Genomic DNA, 21,003 nt, shown 5'->3' on the forward strand with positions numbered 1-21,003 from the left:
AGTCATGTTCAATTTGTCACAATGGCCAAATTAGCAAGCCTGTCCCACTGAGATGCTGCAATGTGCTTTGCTCAGTGAGAAGCCTTGGTTCAGAGGGTAGCTTGTTCATCTGTCAGAAAGCCCTCCAGCTCCCACTGAGCGCTGGCCGTCCCCAAACAGCATGGAGAGAGCACAGTGCTGGAGGAGGTGTTATCTTGCATTAGACATTAAATCAAAGCCTCTTCCACCCTCACAGATGAATTTGAAAGATCCCAATACATATTAGAGCAGCACAGGAATTTTCTCTGATGTCTTTAGCACTTTAACCTCCAAACATTTTCTAAATACTAATGATTTAGTCCTGTATTTAATTTCTATCTGTAGGAGCTTGCTGTGCATAAATTAGCTGCATGTTTCCAAATTTTCAACGGTAAATAATTGTAAAGTGCTTCAGGACATCAGAGATGTCAAAATTGATGAATAAACACACGGTAGATGAATTGGATAAGCATTTTGCATTGGTTTTCACTCTAGAAGATACAAGTAACATCCCAGAAATTGAAACCAGGAAGTGGAAGAGACTGAGGAAAATATCACCAGGGAAGTGGTACTGCGTAAATAAAGGCAATCGGGTTTGTTAGCTCAATTGCCTAGATAGTTGGTTTGCGATGCAGAATGATGTCAACAAAGTGAGTTCAATTCCTGCAATGGCTGAGGTTACCTTGAAAGACTCTCTTTCTTAACCACTCACCACCCACCCCCCGCCTCAAGGCATGGTGACCCTCAGGTTAAACCACCATCAGTCGTCTCTAATTACAGAGCAGCCTTGAAGTTTGGTAGAATTATGATGACTTTTACTCAGTGAGTAAGTTGGAGGAGTTGTGGGCTGACACATGTCTGGGATCTGATGGACTGCACCCTGGAGTCTTTAAAGAAGTGGCTAGTGAGATAGCTAAAGCATTGGCTCCAATTGGCCAAGACTCCCTAGATTCAGGAAAGGTTTCATTAGATTGGAAGATAGCAGATGCTTTCTGCCTCCCTGCTTTATTCCAGGAGGAAAACAGGAAATTACAGGCCAGTTTACATCTGTCATAGTAAAAGTTAGAAGCAACATAAACACATTATTAAGGTGCACCATTACAAAGACACATCACATTTGATGTTTGCGTACTTTGATGGATTCTGGATACGAGGATTATACTTAGAGGTCAATGAAAGGACATTGGAACTTGTTTTATAAAAAGGCATTGCTTGGTAGCCACAGGGGGCTTGTTTACTCCAGAGAATCTGCTTGGGCTTTATGACCCTCAGGTTGCAAACTGTGATTTGGAGATTGTTTGGATTTTTCATTTTGTAGCCAGTCTGCAGAAGGGAAACCGCTGCCCAAGCGTGGTACCTGAAGACCCGACTTAGTCTGAACTCTGAATGCCCTTACTGAAGGGATAATCCTCAATATTGCATTGCATCTTGCTCAGGAAAAAAGCCCAGAGACATCTGCCTATTTTGTGACACTTATCTACACACTGGAACACAGATCGACAGTCATCTGAATATTCCACACCTTGTCCTTTTTGTCGTAAAGAAGGAAAGGTTATTGACCAAAAATAGTTCTCTACAGGGTGAATCTCTGCAGAGAAAAATCAGTTCTTTCTCCTTTACACCGTGGCTGTGCGCAGAGTGCACACACATGTACGTGGCGAGGGAGAGAGTGTATATCGGTGTGTAACACAGAGGGTGACATTTAGAAAATTAAACAGTTATATTTACATAATACAATTCAATGTGTTGAGAGGTTTGCATCTTTATTCAGTAAGTTTTCTTTAATAAACATAAATTATCGATTATAAAGCAACCTGGTTGATGGATCTTATTATTTTAAGTCTAAAAGAGGGAAATTATGATTGGCCATATTGGGCACTGGATAAGAATTACATTGCTCTGACCCATGGAGTTATGAAACTAGAGAAATACAGTGCACTCCTCTCATCTCGATATTAACAGCATTTTAAAAAAATTCAAGGTAATGGGACAAAGTCAAATTAGCTTTGTAAAAGGGAAACCAATTGATTGAAGCTCCTTGAGAAAGTAACGTGTGCTGTGGATAAAGAGGATCTGGTGGATATACTGTGACTGGATTTCAAAAAGATATTTTATACAGTGCCACCGCAAAGATTACTATAGAAAATAAAAGGTCATGGTGTAGAGGGTAAACTATTGGCATGAATCGAACATTAGCTCATTAACAAGAGCGTGTAATTTTCAGTTTGTAAGATGTACAGAGTGATCTGTCACAGGGACCTCGACATTTTACAACTTAGATCGATGATTTGGATGAAGGGACCAAAAGTATAATTGCTAAGCTTTCTGATGACACAAAGATTGGTAGAAAAGCAAGTTGCAAGGAAGACACGAGGAGCCCGTAAATATAGATACTGTTAACTGTGTGGGTGAAGATAGCCCCACCCCAATAAACAGTGTTTCTATAAATCCATCCAGAGATCTGTGCACTGATTTTATTTGGTGCCAAGGCCCTAAACACCAGGATACCCTCCTTACAGATCTCCACATCTCTCCTCCTTGAAGCAGTCCCTACGACTTACCTCTTTGACCAAAACTTTGATCACTTGCTCTAAAATCTCTTATGGGGCTTGACGTTATATTTTGTTTGATAAATATTGCTGAAGGAGTTGGGATACATTTTGCTACACAAATGGTGCTTATATAAAAGCTGTTTTTAGTCACTAAAGGACTATGATATTTTAATGGAATAAAATCTTACAAAAAGTGAGAGCACACTATTTATTCCAAATCGCTTCAGAATCCCCAAAAGGCACCTCAGAGATATGATTACCTCCATCCACTGGTCGCCTGCTCCAGCATTTTGAAGTAAAACACACAGCGGGTCTGACATTGAACCAACATCTTTGTCCATCAAATTCTCACAGGAAATGGTCAACTGCACTTTCGTCACACAATGTGCCATCTTGGAGAAATGACTGTACTTTCTTAAAAAGGAGGAAAAAAAAACATGATTAAGAAGGCATTTGGCATACAAGTGAATAAACCTCCACAGTCATAAATACGGCTGGTTCTCTTATCAAGGTCATTCAAGTCACTGCATTATCAGGAAAAAAATGAATGGTCATGTAAAAGTTATCAAGGGATTGTGTTTTATCCCTACCTTGCTGCAAATGCACAGAAACATGTAAAGCTATTGGAAAATTAAATATTACAACATACAGTGGGGACCTGCAGCCTCAAACTTACAAGTACTTTTCAACGCTTCAAAAAGATTAATGTTCCAATTGTTTATTCTGTAACAGCCTGGGGTCCATGGTCACCCAGCGGACCAGAATAATACTCAGATCCTTTCCTTGTCCTATAGCAGACCTGACTTTTGACAGCACAACATCCAATTTCACACTGAGCTCCTGGACACCTTTCTTTCTTCAAATATTCCAGATTACTGCAATTGTCTGGGAATCAGATATTACACAATGCAGAACACAACCCTCACTAATCGAGTTTTGTACAACACTAAAGGCAGCGATTCAACCCAGCAAATCTGCTCCGATTCTTTCAAACAGCAGTTAGTCCCACTTCCACACTCTTTCCCCATACCCATGCAGAAACTTTGTTTTCCAAGTTTGGAAGGAGGAGGAATTAATTGTACAGCTCAGAACCTCTGCTTGAGGTTCATTGAACACAACACAATCAAATGTCTGCTTTACACTTCAGCAAAATCCCAGTGCCTCAGTCGATAAAAAGCTTGTATATATTAAGTGTGAAAATGCATGTCAAGGCTCCTTTAAAACTCTTAGCCTCGACCACCTCGAAGGATAAGGACAGTTGACACATGAAACATATTCACCTCAAGTTCCCCTCTAAATTACTCACCATTCTGACTTTTTTTAAAAAATTCATTTGTGGAGCATGGGTGTCGCTGGCTGGGCCAGTACTTATTGCCCATCCCTATTTGCTCTTGAGAAGGTGGTAGTGAGCTGCTTTCTTGGACCACTGCAGTGCATGTGCAGAGACCTGCAGTGACTTGGAAATATATCATTGCACTTTCACTGTCACCGGGTCAAAATCCTAACAGCACCAAGAGTCTATCTACAGCACATGGGCAGCAGCAGTTCAAGAAACCTTCTCAAGGGCAAGAGGGTTGGCAAGAAATATTGGTCTCAACACTGGCATCCACAACCATGAATCACTAAAACAAGGGGTAATTACTGCCCACGTGCAATGAGAAATAATCGAGACAATTACTGATATAAGAATCCATACCAATCACAAGTCCGAAACCTCCAACTAGGTGCACTCCCAGGTCAAAGCCCAGGAGGAAGCACGCTTACCATTTCCACATAAAGACTGGTGGAATTCTAACTCCTACACAGTGCGGTCCTTGACAGCATTTAAGGGCGTGATTGATAGATGTCCGTAGGGCAAACGTATTGTGGAAGAGGGATCAAAAAGCAGGCAAATGGGAATTGGAATCTCAATTGGCCAACGTCTAAACCAAGAGACAATACAAGCAAAAGGCTGAACGAACAAGTCCTGCTCTTAATTAAACCAGTCTAATAATCTACTTAATATTGTACACTAGGTGTATCCATACACTCGAGAACAGACTTCCCTTGAATTATTACAGGTGATAGCATATATTACAATCCATCACAAGCGTCAGCTGCAGATTTACTGGACAATGCTCTTGATTCAAGTCAGCAGTCATGGCTTTAGATCCCAGCCCACAGATAGGGCATACTCAGAATCTCCACAGCATGGAAGCAGGCCATTCTGCCCATCAGGTTCATACCAACACTTTGAAGAGGTAGCTAACAAACCAGCCCCCCTGCCCCCACCCTATCCCCGTAACCCTGCATTTTCCATGGCTAATCCACCTAGCCTGCATATCCCTGAACACTATGGGCAATTTAGCACGGCCAATCCACCTAACCTGCATATCTTTGGACTGTGGGAGGAAACCCACGCAGATATTCAGAGAACATGCAAACCCCACACAAACAGCAGTCCCAGGCTGGAATCGAACGCAGGTCCCTGGCACTGTGGGGCAGCAGTACCCACCACTGTGACACCGTGCCTCCCCATATCCAGGGTGGTACTGAGGGAGAGCTGCCCTGCAAGGCACTGTCTTTCAGATGAGAAGTTGGATTCAGGCTTCAGCTGTCCTGTCAGACAAATTACTGCATGCTGCTATTTCAAAGAGCTGCGCTTTCATTCCAGGATTCTCAGGAGGGGTAAAAAGCAAACAATAAACAAAATCATCTCGTTATTAACACATTGTTTGAGGTGTCAGGGCATAACCGGGAGCACTGTTGTAGAATACATCCCCACTTGGCTTTGATCTGGTTAAGAACAACAAAGAACAATACAGCACAGGAACAGGCCCTTCGGCCCTCCAAGCATGTGCTGATACAAACTGTCTTCACTTACAGGATCCATATCCTTCTATTTCCTTCCTATTCATGTATTCATCCAGGTGCTTCTTGAAAGCTGCTATTGTGTCGGCTTCCACCACCTCCTCTGGCAGCGTGTTCCAGGCACTCACCACCCTTTGTGTGAAAAACGTGCCTCGCACATCTCTTTTAAACTTCCCCCTTCACACCTTGAACCTGCGTTCCCTAGTAATTGACGCCTCTACCCTGGGAAAAGGCGTCATACTTTCCAATGTATCCATGCCATTCATAATCTTATAAACTTCTATCAGGTCGCCCCTCAATCTCCTGCATTCCAGTGAAAACAAACCCAGACTATCCAACCTTTCTTCATAGCTAAAATTCCCTATACCAGGTAATATCCTGGTAAACCTTTTGTGTACCCACTCCAAAACATCCACACCCTTCTGGTAGCATGGTGTCCAGAGCTGTCACAATATTCCAAGTGGGACCTAAAGTTCCATAAAGCTCCAACATAACTTGTCTATCCTTATACTCAATGCTTCTTCCAGTGAAGGCAAGCATGCCATAGGCCTTTTTTTAACCACCTTATCTACCTGCACTGCCATCTTCAGTGATCTGTGGACCAGCACACCCAGATCCCTCTGCATAACAATACTCCTAAGGGTTCTGCCATTCACTGTATAATTTCCACCTGTACTTGACCTTCAAAAATGCATCACCTCACATTTGGCTCGATTAAACTCCAGCTGCCATTTTTCTGCCTACGCCCCAACTGATCTATATCCTGCTGTATCCTCTGACAATCCTCCTCACTAACTGCAACACCTGGTGAGAGGGTTCCCACATTGTGGAATCTTGCTGTGTACAAATTCCATGTTGCGTTTCCTACATGGACCTTTATTCAACGGAAATGGACTCTACATTCTGAGGTTGTGAACGTTGTGAACATAAATCCGAGCTTTTCTTTCATTTACAAACCACTAGTGAAAGTCCAAGATGATTGATTTGAAGCCAGGTACGTAATAGAATGCCCTATGATGTCTGCCGTGTTTTCCCATTGTCAGCTGTATCTGCTGGGTAACAGCTTTCTTGATGGGCAAGGGGGAAGTGATCAGCAGTGCTAAAGTAACACCGGGTGCTAACCTACATGAATTTATTACTGGAGTTGCTCATGATGTGGTTCAAGAAAGTGTGTTTATGTATTAAACAATGCAGCACTCTTTAAAGTGAACAGTTTCAATTCTATGGGGACATGCAACTTCGGAGTGTTCAAACACAGTTGTGAGAGGACAAGAATGAGCTGACTTAAGGCCTCAAACTTCACGTAAGGTGGGGTAACAGACAAGAGCAAAGAATAGCAATAGAGAGAGAGAGAGCACGCGAGAGACACCTAGCATCACCCTCTATCCACCAGCTAACGGCACACAGACATTCACTGTCCAGATTCACCTGAGGAATACCCACTTCACTGATGCACAAAAGAGACCCCAAATTAGTCAATGGGAGGAACTGCTTCACTGAATGAGAATGTGAAATGATTGACAGCCTACTCCACCAACCAAAAACTCTAACCCTTTAAGCCCAATGTCATTCTGGTGCATCTGCACTGTACCTGTAGTTGTGTAGACCTCAGAAGGTTAATTCCACCCACATTAAAGTCAGTGAAGATAATGGAACACCTTATTCCTTGAGGAACATATCAGCCATGATTGACTGGTGGAGCAGAATTGATGGGCTGAATGGCCTGATATTGCTTAGAGATCTTACGGTCCTCAGATGTGGTCTGGCCAAGGCTCTGTGCGATTAAACCATTATCACTTTTTTCCTTTCCAGATCTTGAGCTGAACACCAACCTTCTCATGACCATGTGAATTTTTTTTCCTACCTGTTCATTAGTTTATGATGGACAGTGAACGCCATTGAACTTTCACAGCAACAATCTCGTAACATGAAAACACATTTTAAAATGTCTGTCTTGGATCAAAATGGATGGTTCACATCCTGCCCCACACCCCCATCCCATGTTGAAGTCCCAATTTCTACAATTTTGCCCACTCACTTTTTGTAACTTCCTGGTCTCCACTGACATGCTTTACGGTGTCCTCAATATCTTTATGTCAACTACAAACCTGGAAACCTACAACTTCTGTTTCTCAGTTAGTGTTGCATATAATGAAAAGTTGAGACCCAGCACATATCCGTAGTGAAACATTCACAGCCAGGCCTTGGCAGATGAAAAAAGTGGCACTTTAGCACTTTATGGTGAAGGCTCTAAAATAACTTTGGAGCTTTGAGACTGCTCAATCTGCTATTCAAAGCAAATGTTAGTCAATATGAAACTGCAGGCTCACGTCAGGAGTAAATAGGTGGAAACAAACAGTTGGGTAACTCAGCAACTCTCAGAAAACACAGCATTTAATCACAGCAAGCCTCCTCCCCCTGGCCACCAACAGGCCATGCCAGGAAGCAGACTTGAGAAACCACGTACAGGACAACTTCACTGGGAAAACGCAGACACACAAACTGTTTATATATCCCAGCTTGACAACCCCATTAAATGAACATTGATGATCCACGATGTAGAGGTGCCGGTGTTGGACTGGCAAAGTCAGAAGTCAATGACACCAGGTTACAGTCTTACAGATTACTTCACCTGACAAAGGAGCAGTGCTTTGAAAGCTTGTGATTTCAAATAAACCTGGTGCGATTATAACCTGGTGTCATGTGCCTTCTGACATTGAAGATCCAGTCACATAGCTGTGGTTCCTCCTCCTTTTCTCTCCTGCTAAACACCATGAGTGAAAGCTGTGGATACTGAAATCAAACAGCAGGTTGCTCAACTGTACAATGTAGATGAGTTTTCATCGGGCAGGGATCAGCCAAAGGAATTGTTTGGTCATCTGCTTTCTTCTATTAATCTCCTTTCTGATCAGGAGCACAATCATTACAGAGTAATAATTTGTTCCACAAACCCAAAACCTCCTTCCTCTCCATAATAAATCCTGCAAAAATCCAGCTGAAAGCCTTTTTAGAATTCCACACAATGACCATGGTTATACCTTGCACATCGACTAAAATTGCAGGCCAACTCCCCCCTGTAAAATACCCTCTGTGCTTTTCTCCAATGAATCCTCCTGTGCAGCAGCGATTAATCTGTTCATACACAGTTCAAAGTAGCAACCGAGTCGTGAGCAGACAAAAGGGGCACGCCTTGCTGATACTGTACTACTCACAGCCTGTCTCCAATGAGAATCCTATACAAAATGTCTGACAGACTCATTATTCAAAGCACGAGAAATTGCTCAACAGGGTTACACCAGTAACCGGAAACATCATTTTTTTAAAAAAAAGTAACAGTTTACTGTAACGCATGAAGTTCAATGCCCTAAAGAAAAAGCTAAAAGGGAGAGAATCTCAATCACAGTAAATACACAATTAGTTCTCAAACCATCCACTCAGGCTGCTCTGCCGAACTGGGGAACATGGGATAATAGGTTTCAGTTGTAAAAGGTGATTGTTTCAGAGATACAAAATATCGACAAACCACTGCTCCACCATTTGTTTACAAATCTGTGATGCAGAGAACATGGGGAACATTCAAAATATAGAATGGATTAAAAACTTCAAGGGGAAGAAAACTGCAGGGTTACAAACAGGACAGAGGGGAGTGAAATAATTGGTTTGCCCCACAAACGAGCAGCACAGGAATGATGGGATGAATCATCTCCTTCTGTACTTTTGAGATTCTATAAAATGCTCAGCATTTTTGCAGGATTAACATCATACACTGTCCATCTACAATTCAGAGCAGATTCTTGGAGAGGTAGTGAATACTAAGCAAAACATATGGGACATTCAGGTGGTAACGAAAGGAACTACTTGCTTGTTTTCAAGAGGTCCTTTAAAAAGGTTTTAACAATAAAAGCAGCTCAAAAAATAAAACACCTTCCACACCCTCTTGGTAACACAATCAATGAATCATTTTTTGAAGTCACAAAGATTCATTGGGAAACCAGTTGTGAACAGGCCATAAAAGGAGGCTATAAAGTTAGGTTAAAGGAGTTAGCAAAAGTATAGCAGATGGAGTATAATGTGGAAAAATGCAAACTTGTCCATTTTGGCAGAAGACTTAAAACAACATACTGTCTAAATGGTGAGAGACTGCAGAGCTCTCAGATGCAGAGGGACCTGGGTATCCTCATGCTTAAATTGCTTAAGGTTAGTATGCAGGCACCACAAATAATTAAGAAAGCTGTTTCAGAGATAGTAGGAACTGCAGACGCTGGAGAATCTGAGATAACAAGGTGTAGAGCTGGATGAACACAGCAGGCCAAGCAGCAGAGGAGCAGGAAAGCTGACATTTTGGGTCTGGACCCTTCTTCAAAAATGGGGGAGGGGAAGGGGATTCTAAAATAAATAGGGAGAGCGGGGAAGGCAGATAGAAGATGGATAAAGGAGAAGATAGGTGGAAAGGAGACAGACAGGTCAGAGAAGCAGGGGTGGAGCCAGTAAAGGTGAGTGTAGGTGGGGAGGTAGGGAGGGGATAGGTCAGTCCAGGGAGGATGGACAGGTCAAGGGGGTGGGAGGAGGTTAGTAGGTAGGAGATGGGGCTTGAGGTGGGAGGAGGGAGGAAGGACAGGTTAGGGATGCAGGGACAAGCTGGGCTGGTTTTGGGATGCGGTTGGGGGAGGGGAGATTTTGAAGCATGTGAAGTCCACATTGATACCATTGGGCTGCAGGGTTCCCAAGCGAAATATGAGGTGTTGTTCCTGCAACCTTCGGGTGGCATCGTTGTGGCACTGCAGGAGGCCCAGGATGGACATGTCGTCTAAGGAATGGGAGGGGGAGTTGAAATGGTTCGCGACTGGGAGGTGCAGTTAAGAAAGCTAACAGGATGTTACTTATTGTAAGGGGAAATTAATACGTAAGTAGGGAGGTTATGTTTCAATTATACAGGGCCTGGTGAGACCATATCTGAAGGATGGATGGACGGACGGACACACACACACACAAATCTTGTATCTGCAGATACAGTCTATTTTGTTCAAAAAGCACACCATTTATAGGCAGTCAGTCAATGAGGCGTTTTATAAATTCCTAGTTTAGAAGTAAAACCAGTCTGACTCCAAACCAAAACACAGATTCTAAACAAGGCCTCATACCTAACATGCATTGTCTGACCTAAAATGTCACCTCTTCTTTACACTGATAAAACATTTAGTTCTCTCAGGACAGTGACTTCAAAGGAATTTGGGCATTTACATATACATATTAATCAATTAAATCCTTCTAACTGATTAAAGATTTAATCAGCATCTTAGGTTTGTTTAGTACATCCTCATCAGTGGTGTGGCCCTTTCATCTTTTACTTATAAATTCCATGTCTGATACTACCTCTCTCGTTAACACCTAAAGAATGAGTAAGACTCCGAAAGCTCGTGTTTTCAAATAAACCTGGTGTCGTGTGATTTCCGACCTTGTCCACCCCAATCCAATACCAGCACCTCCACACCACAGAGGACTGTGCACAATATTGGTCACTTTATTTAAGGCATGCTCTACTCCTTCGCCCGATGACTATATTTCATTGAAACATATGTGACTACATTTCCTTTGTAAACAAACATGGCTGCTAATTTGCACGTTGAGCTGCCAATAATTTCTTCCAATAACGGCTGTGGAATCTTTAACATCTACCTGAAGGGACAAATAAGGACAAGAGGTTTAACATTTCATCAACCAACAGTATTTCTGATAGTGCTGTACTCCCTCAGCAGTGCTACTAAAAGTGTCAACCCGGACTGTGGCTCAAGTGGAACTTGAAAGCAAACCTTCTGCCTCAAGAGAAGGCAGTGAGCCAACAGGAACGCAGAACGTGGGCCTTGAGGTGTAATAGAGGGGAGAGGGAGGAGACAGGTACGAGATCAGAGAGAACGTTTTGAAATCAGTAAAATAAAACAAAGGACAATGGACGCTGGAGACCTGAAACAAAAACAGAAATTGCTGGAGAAACTCAGCAGGTCTGGCACCATCTGTGGAGAGAGAAACAGTTCAGGTCCAGTGATCCTTTTTCAGAGCACTGAGCACTCAGGAGGGTGGAGCACATGAGCTACAGGTTCCAGCTTTAATAAAGGTGAGTGTGCAGTGTCAATGTTATTAGCATAACAATCCCCAGAAACCAACCTTCACTAAAAGTTTAAAAATCGAAAGAACTGCGGTCACCGGACCCGAAACGTTAACTCTGTCTTTTCCTTCACAGATGCTGCCAGACCTGCTGAGTTTTTCCAGCAACTTCTGCTTTTGCTTCACTGCTGCTGTATAGCTTCCCCATTTCAATAATACACAACCCCTCAGTTCAGAAACAAGCCGGTTTGCGCACAAGGTCGAGCTCATTCTGCCTGAAACCGAGGACACACCGTATTCCCCTGCAGGCTTTACTTCACCTCGTCAACAGCAATCTACTCACAAATCGCAGCGTTTTTCAACACCACCATAAGATTACAGCAAGAACACGACAGACTTTAGCTACACAACGAAAACTGGAGGGCCACGAACACGAGCTTCAGCCAAAGCTTGCTGGAGTCTCCCCCCTGTCCGAGAGGGAGTTATCAATCGGGAGCAGGGAGTTAACACACAGCCAGCAACTCAATGGGGCTCCTCCTGTGTGACATTGTAACTAACCCTCTGTGTATCTCAGTGGGATACTCGCTGCGGCACTCAGGGACACTAACAGTTGTATCGGGGATCTCTCCTGCACCAACCGCCGCCCAGCTCCAGATTGATACACAACCAAAACCCTCCCCACTGTGATTGGCCAGCCTCTTCGAGAGGGATCCCACCCATTGATCCACTTCACTGTCAATCAGAAAACGCGGTCAGAATCAGGAAATTCCGCCTTGCTGGAATTTGGGTGTGAGCACAGGCAGACAGACAATCACTGACAGAGGGAGGGGGAGAGAGAGGCACTCAGCGTCACAGGCAGAGAGAGACACAGTTACTGACAGTCTCAGGCACAGAGACACAGACAGGCATTCACAGGCTCAGAGAGAGAGAGAGAGACACACTCTCAGGCACTGACAGAGAGAGACACACAGTCACAGACTGTCACATACAGACAGGCATTCACAAACACACAGACACACACACAGTCAGAGTCAGACAGAAAAACAATGAAATGACAGAGATCATCATAGAAACACAGACAGATACACCCTGTCACAAACCGCCTCACACCCCCAACTCCCACACTGTACTTTCTGAACACATTCCCAAACACAATACATTATAAAAGGGGCTCTCAATCCAGCTCTCAAACACTTTGCACAAATCAGTCCTGCCATCTGCATGTAGGAATCAGGCCTGTAGCTTTCCCTAGCATCTTTCTTTAATCACTTTAGATCTGTAATGAACCAAAACCAGTGCTCCAGATGCTGCCTTACCAAGAAGGAGTGAACACTCATAATCACTTCGGGTTCAAGTCCCACTGCTCCAGAGGTGTGTAATAACATCCCTGAACATGTTCATTAAGAAATAGCTACACTCACAATAAGAACATAAGACTTAGGTGCAGATTTAGGACATTGGGTCTGCTCCACCTTTAGATCATGTCTAATGTTTCTCTCAACCCCATTCTGCCTTCTCCCTGTAACCCTTAGTTCCCTCACTAATCACAAACCTATCTATCTCTGTCCTAAATATACTTAATGACTTGGACTCCAGAGCCCTCTGCAGCAATGAATCCCACAGATTAATCAACCTCTGGCTGAAGAAATTCCTCCTCATCTCAGTTCTAAAGGGTCATCCCTTCACTCTGTGGCTGTGCCCTCAGGTCCTAGTCTCCCCTACTAGTGGAAACACCTTCTCCATGTCCACTCTATCCACGCCTCTCAGTATTCCCTAAGTTTCAGTCGAATTCCCCCTCATCCTTTAAATCCACCGAGTACAGACCCAAACTCCATAACCGCTTCTTGGATGACAAGCCCTTCATACCCAGGATTATTCTTGTAAAGCTTCTCTGGACCCTGTCCAAGGCCAGCACATCTTTCCTTAGATACGGGGCCCAAAACTGCTCGTAATGTTCCAAATGTTGTCTGACCAGAGCCTCTCTGCTTTTGTAAGCCTCTTGAAATTAATGCCTACATTGCATTTGCCTTAACTGCGAACTGAATCTGCATGTTAACCTTAAGAGAATAATAAACTACAACTCCCAAGACTCTTTGTGCTTCAGTTTTCCAAAGTCATTCCCCATTTAGAAAATAGTCTACACGTCCATTCTTCCTACCAAAGTGCATCACCTCATACTTTCCCACATTGTATTCCATCTGCCATTCTTTGCCTACTCTCCCAACCTAAGTTCTTCTGCAGCCTTCACACGTCCTCAACACCACCTGTTCCTCCTTTTATCTTGGTCATTTACAAACCGAGCAACAATGCCCTCAATTCCTTCATCCAGATCCCCGCAGAACTCCACGAATAACCAGCTGCCATCCTGAAAAAGGCCCATCATTCTTACTCTCTGCCTTCTGCCAGTCAGCCAATCCTCTATCCCTGCCAGTACCTTGCCCCTGACACTGTGGGCTCCTATCGTATTTAGCAACCTCCTGTGCAGCACGTTGTCAAAGGCCTTTGGAAATCCACTGGCTCTCCCTTGCTTGCCCTGCTTGTTACCCCCTCAAAGAATCTACAGATTTGTCAAGCATAGCCTGCCCTTGAAGGAGCCACACTAACTCAGCCCTACTTTACCATGCACTCCCAAGTACTCCACAACTTCATCCTTAATAATGGATTCTAAAATCTTTCCAACTACCACGGTCAGGCTAACTGGCCTCTGGCTTCCTGTTGTCTACCTCCCTTTCTTTCTTATACATGGGTGCTGCATTAGCCATTTTCCAGTCCTCTGGGACCCTCTCTGAATCCAGTAATTCCTGAAAGATCACCACCAATGCTTCGTCAATTTCCTCGGCTATCCCCTTCAGAATCCTGGGGTGTAGTCCATCTGGTCCGGGTGACTTATCCACCTTCAGACCTTTCAGCTTCCCCTTCTCCTCAGTGATGGCCACTATACACACCTCCGTTCCTGAGTCTGCATTTCTGGTATGTCTTCTGCCATGAAGACTGATGCAAAGTGACTATTCAGTTCCTCAGCTATTTCTTTGTTACCCATATTCACTTCTTTCACTATCGACCCTCAGCCTAGATTCACATCTGAAGATTATATTTCTTGTTCTGCTCCAAACTTGGGGAGGCAATGCAGTATTGTCATTAGACTAGTTTAGTTTGGGAAACTTGGTCAGCATGAAAAATTGCACCAAAGGGTCTGTTTCCATGCTGTATGACTCTGACTACTGACCCAGAGACCCAGCTAACTACTGTTACAAATAAAGAGAAACCCGAAAATACTGCAAGTGCTTGAAATCGGAAATGAAAACAGAATTTGCTGGAAAAACTCAGCAGGTCTGGCAGTATCCGTGGAGAGAAATCAGGGTTAATGTTTTGAGTTCAGTGACCCATCCTTCATTTCAGCTCTGAAGAAGGGTCACTGGACCCGAAACGTGTTCTGAATCATGCTGCAAGACCTGCTGAGTTTTACCAACAATTTCTGTTTTGGTTTCTAACCATTGTGTCACCGTGTTGACCATATGTTCTGGAGCTCCTAGTTTGAATCCTGCCAAGACAATTGGTGGAATTTGACTTCAATAAAGAAATTTGGAATTAAAAGTCAAGTGACGACCATAAATCCATTGTCAGAAAAAAACCCATCGGGTTCATTAATGGAAAGCAATCTGCTGTCCTTACCTGATCTGGCCTATACATCACTCCTAACCAACAGCAATAATTACTCTCTGGGCAGTTATGGATGGGCAAGGAATGCTGGCCTAGCCAGTGAGTGATGCCTATATCACATGAATGAACTAAAAAAAAAAGCACATTTAAAAGTTCTATACAGCCAAATAAATACTTTGGAATTGCAGTCACTCTTGTAACTGTATGAATGCAGTGTCGTGTAATTTATTACAATTACCCAACCCTGATCCTATTGTACTTTACAGTATTGATTGTATACAAATTGTGTAATGAGTTGTGGGCATTAACTAGGGATTGACTTGTGTTCCTCAGTATAACTGGCTTTCTTTCAATCCGAGAGTGATACCTACTCATGAGTTTCTGCCATGTTTTTGCATATGATTGAACAGACTGACTCCCAGCCCACAAATTGTCCGAGGCATGGGAGATAAAGTCTCATGATGTACTGGAATCTGGAGGGCAGGATGGTGTCCTTGCCTCCTCATCCACTGCTCCATCTCATCATCAAGACATGTGGGCTCAGAGCAGTTTTATGGACAAGCTGTTGTCATTTTGAATGATTGGTAGAAAGTTCCTCTCAATCATTAATGTTAATATGCCATGCTTCAAGGAGACCTTCACAGTGTCTTTACAAGTTAACTAGTAATTCCCATCTTCTGCCTTCCGCCCTTTCTAAACAGGTGTGTGACATTAACCATTTTCCAATTATAGGAAGATTATTATTAAACTGGAGAGGGTTCAGAAAAGATTTACCAGGACGTTGCCAGGAATGGAGGTTTACGATATAAAAATAGACCAGAAAGGATGGGACTATTTTTCACTGGAGCTTAGGGGGTTGAGGGGTGACCTTACACAGGTTTATAAAATCATGAGGGGCACAGATAAGGTGAATGACAAGGGTCTTTTCCCTAGGATGGGGCATGTTTTTAAGATCTTTCTCCTCTCACCTTAGAGGGGGCAACATTTCCCACCATCCCCCCCCACCACCAATGTGTGGATGTGAGTACAGTTCCAACACTTAAAAGACATTTGGATAAGTACATGAATAAGAAATGTTTGGAGGGATATGGGCCAAGCGCAGGCAGGTGGGACTAGTTTTGGATAATGGTCAGTGTGGACTGGTTGAACCGAATGTTCTGTTTCTGTGCTGTATGACCCAAGATTCTTCTGGCATCCTCCCTGACTGGTGATTGTGGAATGATCACCACAATGCTTCTACAATGTCCTCAGCTATCTCCTCCTTCAGATCCTAGGGTGTAGTCCGTCTGGTCTAGGTGATCTATCCACCTTCAGATTTTTCAGCTTCCCCAGCACCTTCTCCTCAGTAATGGCCACTATGCTCACCTCTGCCCTCTGACTCTCTTGAAGATCTGTTATGTGCTTTCTTTGTCTTCCACTGGAATACTCGCAACTTGAGAGTTGAGAAAAAGACAACCTCGTGGGAGAGATACTTTTCCATCATTTGTGCATATGGTGTGTGGTCCTTTGTAGTTGATATTGTGGGAATTCTGCCCAAATGTTTGAGAAACTGGTTTCAAGACAGAATTAATATTTGTCTGATAGTCTTACCAATGAGTCTGGAGGATGTGGATGAGGCTTTGCTGGCGGAATTTCTCTGGTGCTCTTTGTTTTACTGATACATTAAAATACTGGCAGGAAGAATAAATTGGCAGCATGTATTGTCTAAATAGTGAGAAACTTAGAGGTTTGCCATGCAGAGGGATCAGTGTCGTCATGGATGTATAGCAAAATGTTACTCAATAGATACAGCAACAATTAGGAAAGCTAATGGGATGTTATAGTTTATCATGAGGTGAATCAAATAAAAAATGAAGTGATGCTTTAATTATAAAGGCATTAAGACCACATCTGTAATACTGTGTATAGTAATGGTCTCCTTTTTAAAGGAATGATATAGATGCACTGGAGGGAGATCAGGGACAGATATCTGGAATGGGTAACAGATCTTACATAACTGGGTAACTGGAGAAATTAGACATACTAGGTTTGTGTCTGCTGGACTTAAAAGTAAGACAACTCAAAGCATAAAAATGTCCTGTGGGATCTTGTGAAAAGGAAGTTTCCTTTTGTGGGAGAATCTAGGACTGCAGATGACTGTTTAAAGATGCAGGGTTCCTGATTTAAAACAAATGACAGCATTTTTTTTCTCAGAGGACTAATGAATCATTGGAACTCTCTTTCTAAAAAGAGAGTCTTTGAACATTTTAAGGCCGATGTAGACAGGTCCTTGATAAGCCAAGAATTAAATGTTATCGGGGGTAGGTGGGAATGCAATCACATCACCCTCGATCAGATAGAACGACACAGCAGGATCGAGGAGCCGAGTGGCCAACTCCTGCTCTTAAATTACGTTTGCATGTCATATCCCACATTCCCATTTTGCGACAAGGAAAGTTGAGACAATGCAGACAAGCCTATCTAAGTCTGATGTATACTTTTCTATTTTATCTCCACATTCCTGAATTTAAAATACTTGCTTTAAGCTACTCAGCTCTACAAATCTAATTTCTTACAGGTTTTGCATTGTCCTCATTCCAATTTTAACAACTTCATGATCGCTGGCTTCCAATGTTCTCCTTTATTCTTTTCCACTCGCTGGCAAGGAGTAATTCCAAACTTGCCTTTATTTTTACGAGTTCCCTCACCTGTAGCTGAGTTTTTTTTTTGATAGCCTCTAAATTGTCCTCACTACAAGTCTCAATCTGGGAAAAATTTGAGATCTCCCATGAATAAAACTGAAGCCTCAGCACCAACTGCCAGTATCCCCTTACAGTTCAACAACATTCGCAACGACTCACATACTGAAACAGTCTACGTCCAGGACAACATCCAGGCTTGGGCTATAAAGTAGCAAGTAGCAATCATAAATGCCAGATAATGATCATCTCCAATAAGAAAATCTAATAATTTCCTCTAATAATTTCCAGTCAACAGCATTGCCATCATTGAATTCCTTCACTATCAACACCCTGGAGGTTGCCATTGACCAGAAATGCAAATGGATTAGCTGAATAAATACAGCGGCTAGGAATACTGCAGTGAGTAACTCACCTCCTGACTTGCCACAGCCTGTCCACAAGGCACAAGTCAGGAGTATGATAGAGTACTCCCCACTTGCCTGGAATGGGTATAGCTCCAACAACACAAGAAATTTGACACCATCCAGATCAAAGCAGCCCGCCTGATTGTTTGTAGATGTGATGCCATTCACCCACTCCACAGTCAGTAGCAGCAGTGTGTACTATCTTCAAGATGCACTGCAGAAACTCACCAAAGATCCTCAGGCAGCACCTTCCAAACCCATAACCACTTCCATTTAGAAGGACAAGGAAAGCAGCTACATGGGAACATCACCACCTGCAAGTTCCCCTCCAAGCCACTCACCATTTTGACTTGGAAATGTATTGCCATTCCTTTAGTGTCATTGGGTCAAAATCGTGGAATTCCCTCCCTAAGGGCATTGTGGGTCTATCTACAACACATGGAGTGCAGTGATTCGAGAAATCAGCTCATCCCCACCTTCTCAAGGGACAACTAGAGATGGGCAATAAATGTTGATCCAGCCAATGATGCCCATATCCATGAATGAATTTAAGAACATGTCCATCCTGATCTGTGTTATTCTACACTACTCCGGAATATATTGCAACCACTAAATTTTTTTCAACTTGCTTTCTTTTCCTGTAGTGGCCCTATCATTTTAGTGCTGCTAACCAAGCGCTCAAAAACATCTGTACTATCAAAACACCAGGATACAAAAAGGAGAGGGAGAATGATCTCAGTCGATGGAGGAGTCTGAATCCATGCGATACTATACTTTAGCCGACTGCTATGCCTTTCATTTTCCTGATCAGTCAAAACAAAAATTTATGCCAATTCTTAATGTCCTAAAGCTAAGAAACAGAAGCAGGAATAGATTATTCCAGCCTTCAAACCTGTACCATAAACCAAGAAAGATCACGACTGTATGGGTGTTTGAGACAGTATTAATGGGTCTCCGATCAAAAACTAACCTAGCTAAACACAAGTCAGGTAACAAGTCAAAGAGAATAATACCAGATTATTTACAATGAATTATTTGGTGTAATTTGTTTTGTTTCTTTAAATTTAGAAAATTTATTGCAATGCTGTGAAGAGATGAGTTGCATCTTTTGAGTGATGTTTACAAAAAGGCTTTAGCTTGGGATTAGTGATCAGGATAAATCAGCACTGCAAAGCATTCTCTTTTTCAAAGCACTTGATGTCAAGCATGAAACTAAAACAAAAGACAAGCAAAAGCATTGTTCAATGATGAATTGAAATGACACAGCAACAGCCCATTCAACCCAAACAGGAGGAATTAACCGATCACAACAGCAAATAGTTCACATAACATTTATCCAATGACCCCACATGACTTCTTCCATTTGTGCAACCTTCATTAACCACTGCAACATCAGTCAGAACTTGGGTTTAATGCATAAGTAAACGTGTCCTCTTCCACCACCGGCCCCCACCCCGAACTGAACCTGACGAGAGGTTCTACATCATTTTCAATTACTACACCATCTGCCTTTAAGACGTAATAAATGTCACCTTAGAGGCAGCTTCCCACAGTGGAACTGTATTTTCAAATCTGGCCAGAGACTGTCCAAACTCAACTCCGATGACTTCAGAACAATGAAAATTAGCAACTTGACCCATCAGTCTAAAGTCAAGACTGGACACCTCAACTATTCTTTAAAGTCCCTCTAGAACTGTATCCTTGTTACACTGTCTCCCGAAACCAATACCTTTCTCCATACCAGTATATCCAAAGGAGTTTTCACCACTCTGAACTAGCAGATTTACAGATGAAAGCCTTAAACTTTTTTTCCTTCATTCACAGGATGTTGGAATTCATTGGCCATCCCTAGCTACCCAGAGGGCAGGTAAGAGTCAACCCCTATTGCTCTGGGTTTGGATTCACATGCAGGCCAGACCAGGTAAGATGGCAGTTTCCTTCCCTAAAGAACATTAATAAACCAGATGGTGTTCTTCCAAATCATTAGAGTCTTAAATCCAGATATTTTATTGAATTCAAATTCCTCCATCTGCCATGGCAGGATTTGAAGCCAGGTTCCCAGAACATTACCTGGGTCTCCAGATTAAAAGTCTAGTGATAATACCATTGGGCCATCGCCTCCCAATACAAATAGCAACATGAAACATGACAATGACATGCACTAAAAGTTAACGATATCTCCTGCAATGATTTTATTATAGCATTTGCCTTAGGTCAAATACATGTTAAATAGCTGGATGGCAGTCTTGTCAGTGTACAGCAAACTGTGCTACCATTTGAACAAGCAGCAAAGAACTGTGGCTACTGGAAATATGAAATGAAGAAAGAAATGGCTGGAGAAACTCGGCAACTCTGGCAGCATCTGTGGAGAGAGAAAAAGCGTTAACATTTCGAGTCCGGTGACCTGGAAAAGGTACTGAAGAAGAGTCACTGGATTCAAAATATAACTTTCTCACTCCACAGATGCTGCCAGACCTGCTGAGTTTCTCCAGCACTTTGTTTTTATTTCTACTTGTTGAACACAAACCTGATGATTTAGTCTTCCCTTATTCCTCTGCGCTTCTGTACACTGTTTGAAAAGGATTCCTGATATATAATAAAATCTGTCTGTAAATTCCCAACAAAACATATTTCTCGGAACTCTTAACTGTTGCTTTTTTCATATAAGATCCATATGTATAATGACAGTAATTATGGACTGTTTCTGAAACAAATTCAACGATATCATGCTTAATT

General features: G+C 42.7%; 1 protein-coding gene across 9 annotated transcripts in view; it reads right to left on the reverse strand.

Moving 5' to 3' along the window:
• The window catches only part of cpne1 (copine I), a 275,222-nt gene that overhangs the window by 30,875 nt on the left and 223,344 nt on the right, over positions 1 to 21,003 (reverse strand). For 6 of the 9 annotated variants that reach the window (XM_020516964.2, XM_020516961.2, XM_048608607.1 and 3 more), the window contains one exon: positions 2,831 to 2,984. In XM_020516964.2, coding sequence (XP_020372553.2) covers positions 2,831 to 2,962 — 132 coding nt within the window. In that variant the 5' untranslated portion in view covers positions 2,963 to 2,984. Of the gene's footprint in view, positions 1 to 2,830; positions 2,985 to 11,865; positions 12,011 to 12,080; positions 12,177 to 21,003 lie in introns of those variants that run through there. The other 3 variants (XM_048608605.1, XM_048608610.1, XM_048608611.1) reach the window with 3 other exon arrangements.

The sequence above is a fragment of the Rhincodon typus genome, chromosome 19, assembly GCF_021869965.1.
Source record: "Rhincodon typus isolate 14 chromosome 19, sRhiTyp1.1, whole genome shotgun sequence".
Taxonomy (NCBI): Eukaryota; Metazoa; Chordata; class Chondrichthyes; order Orectolobiformes; family Rhincodontidae; genus Rhincodon; species Rhincodon typus.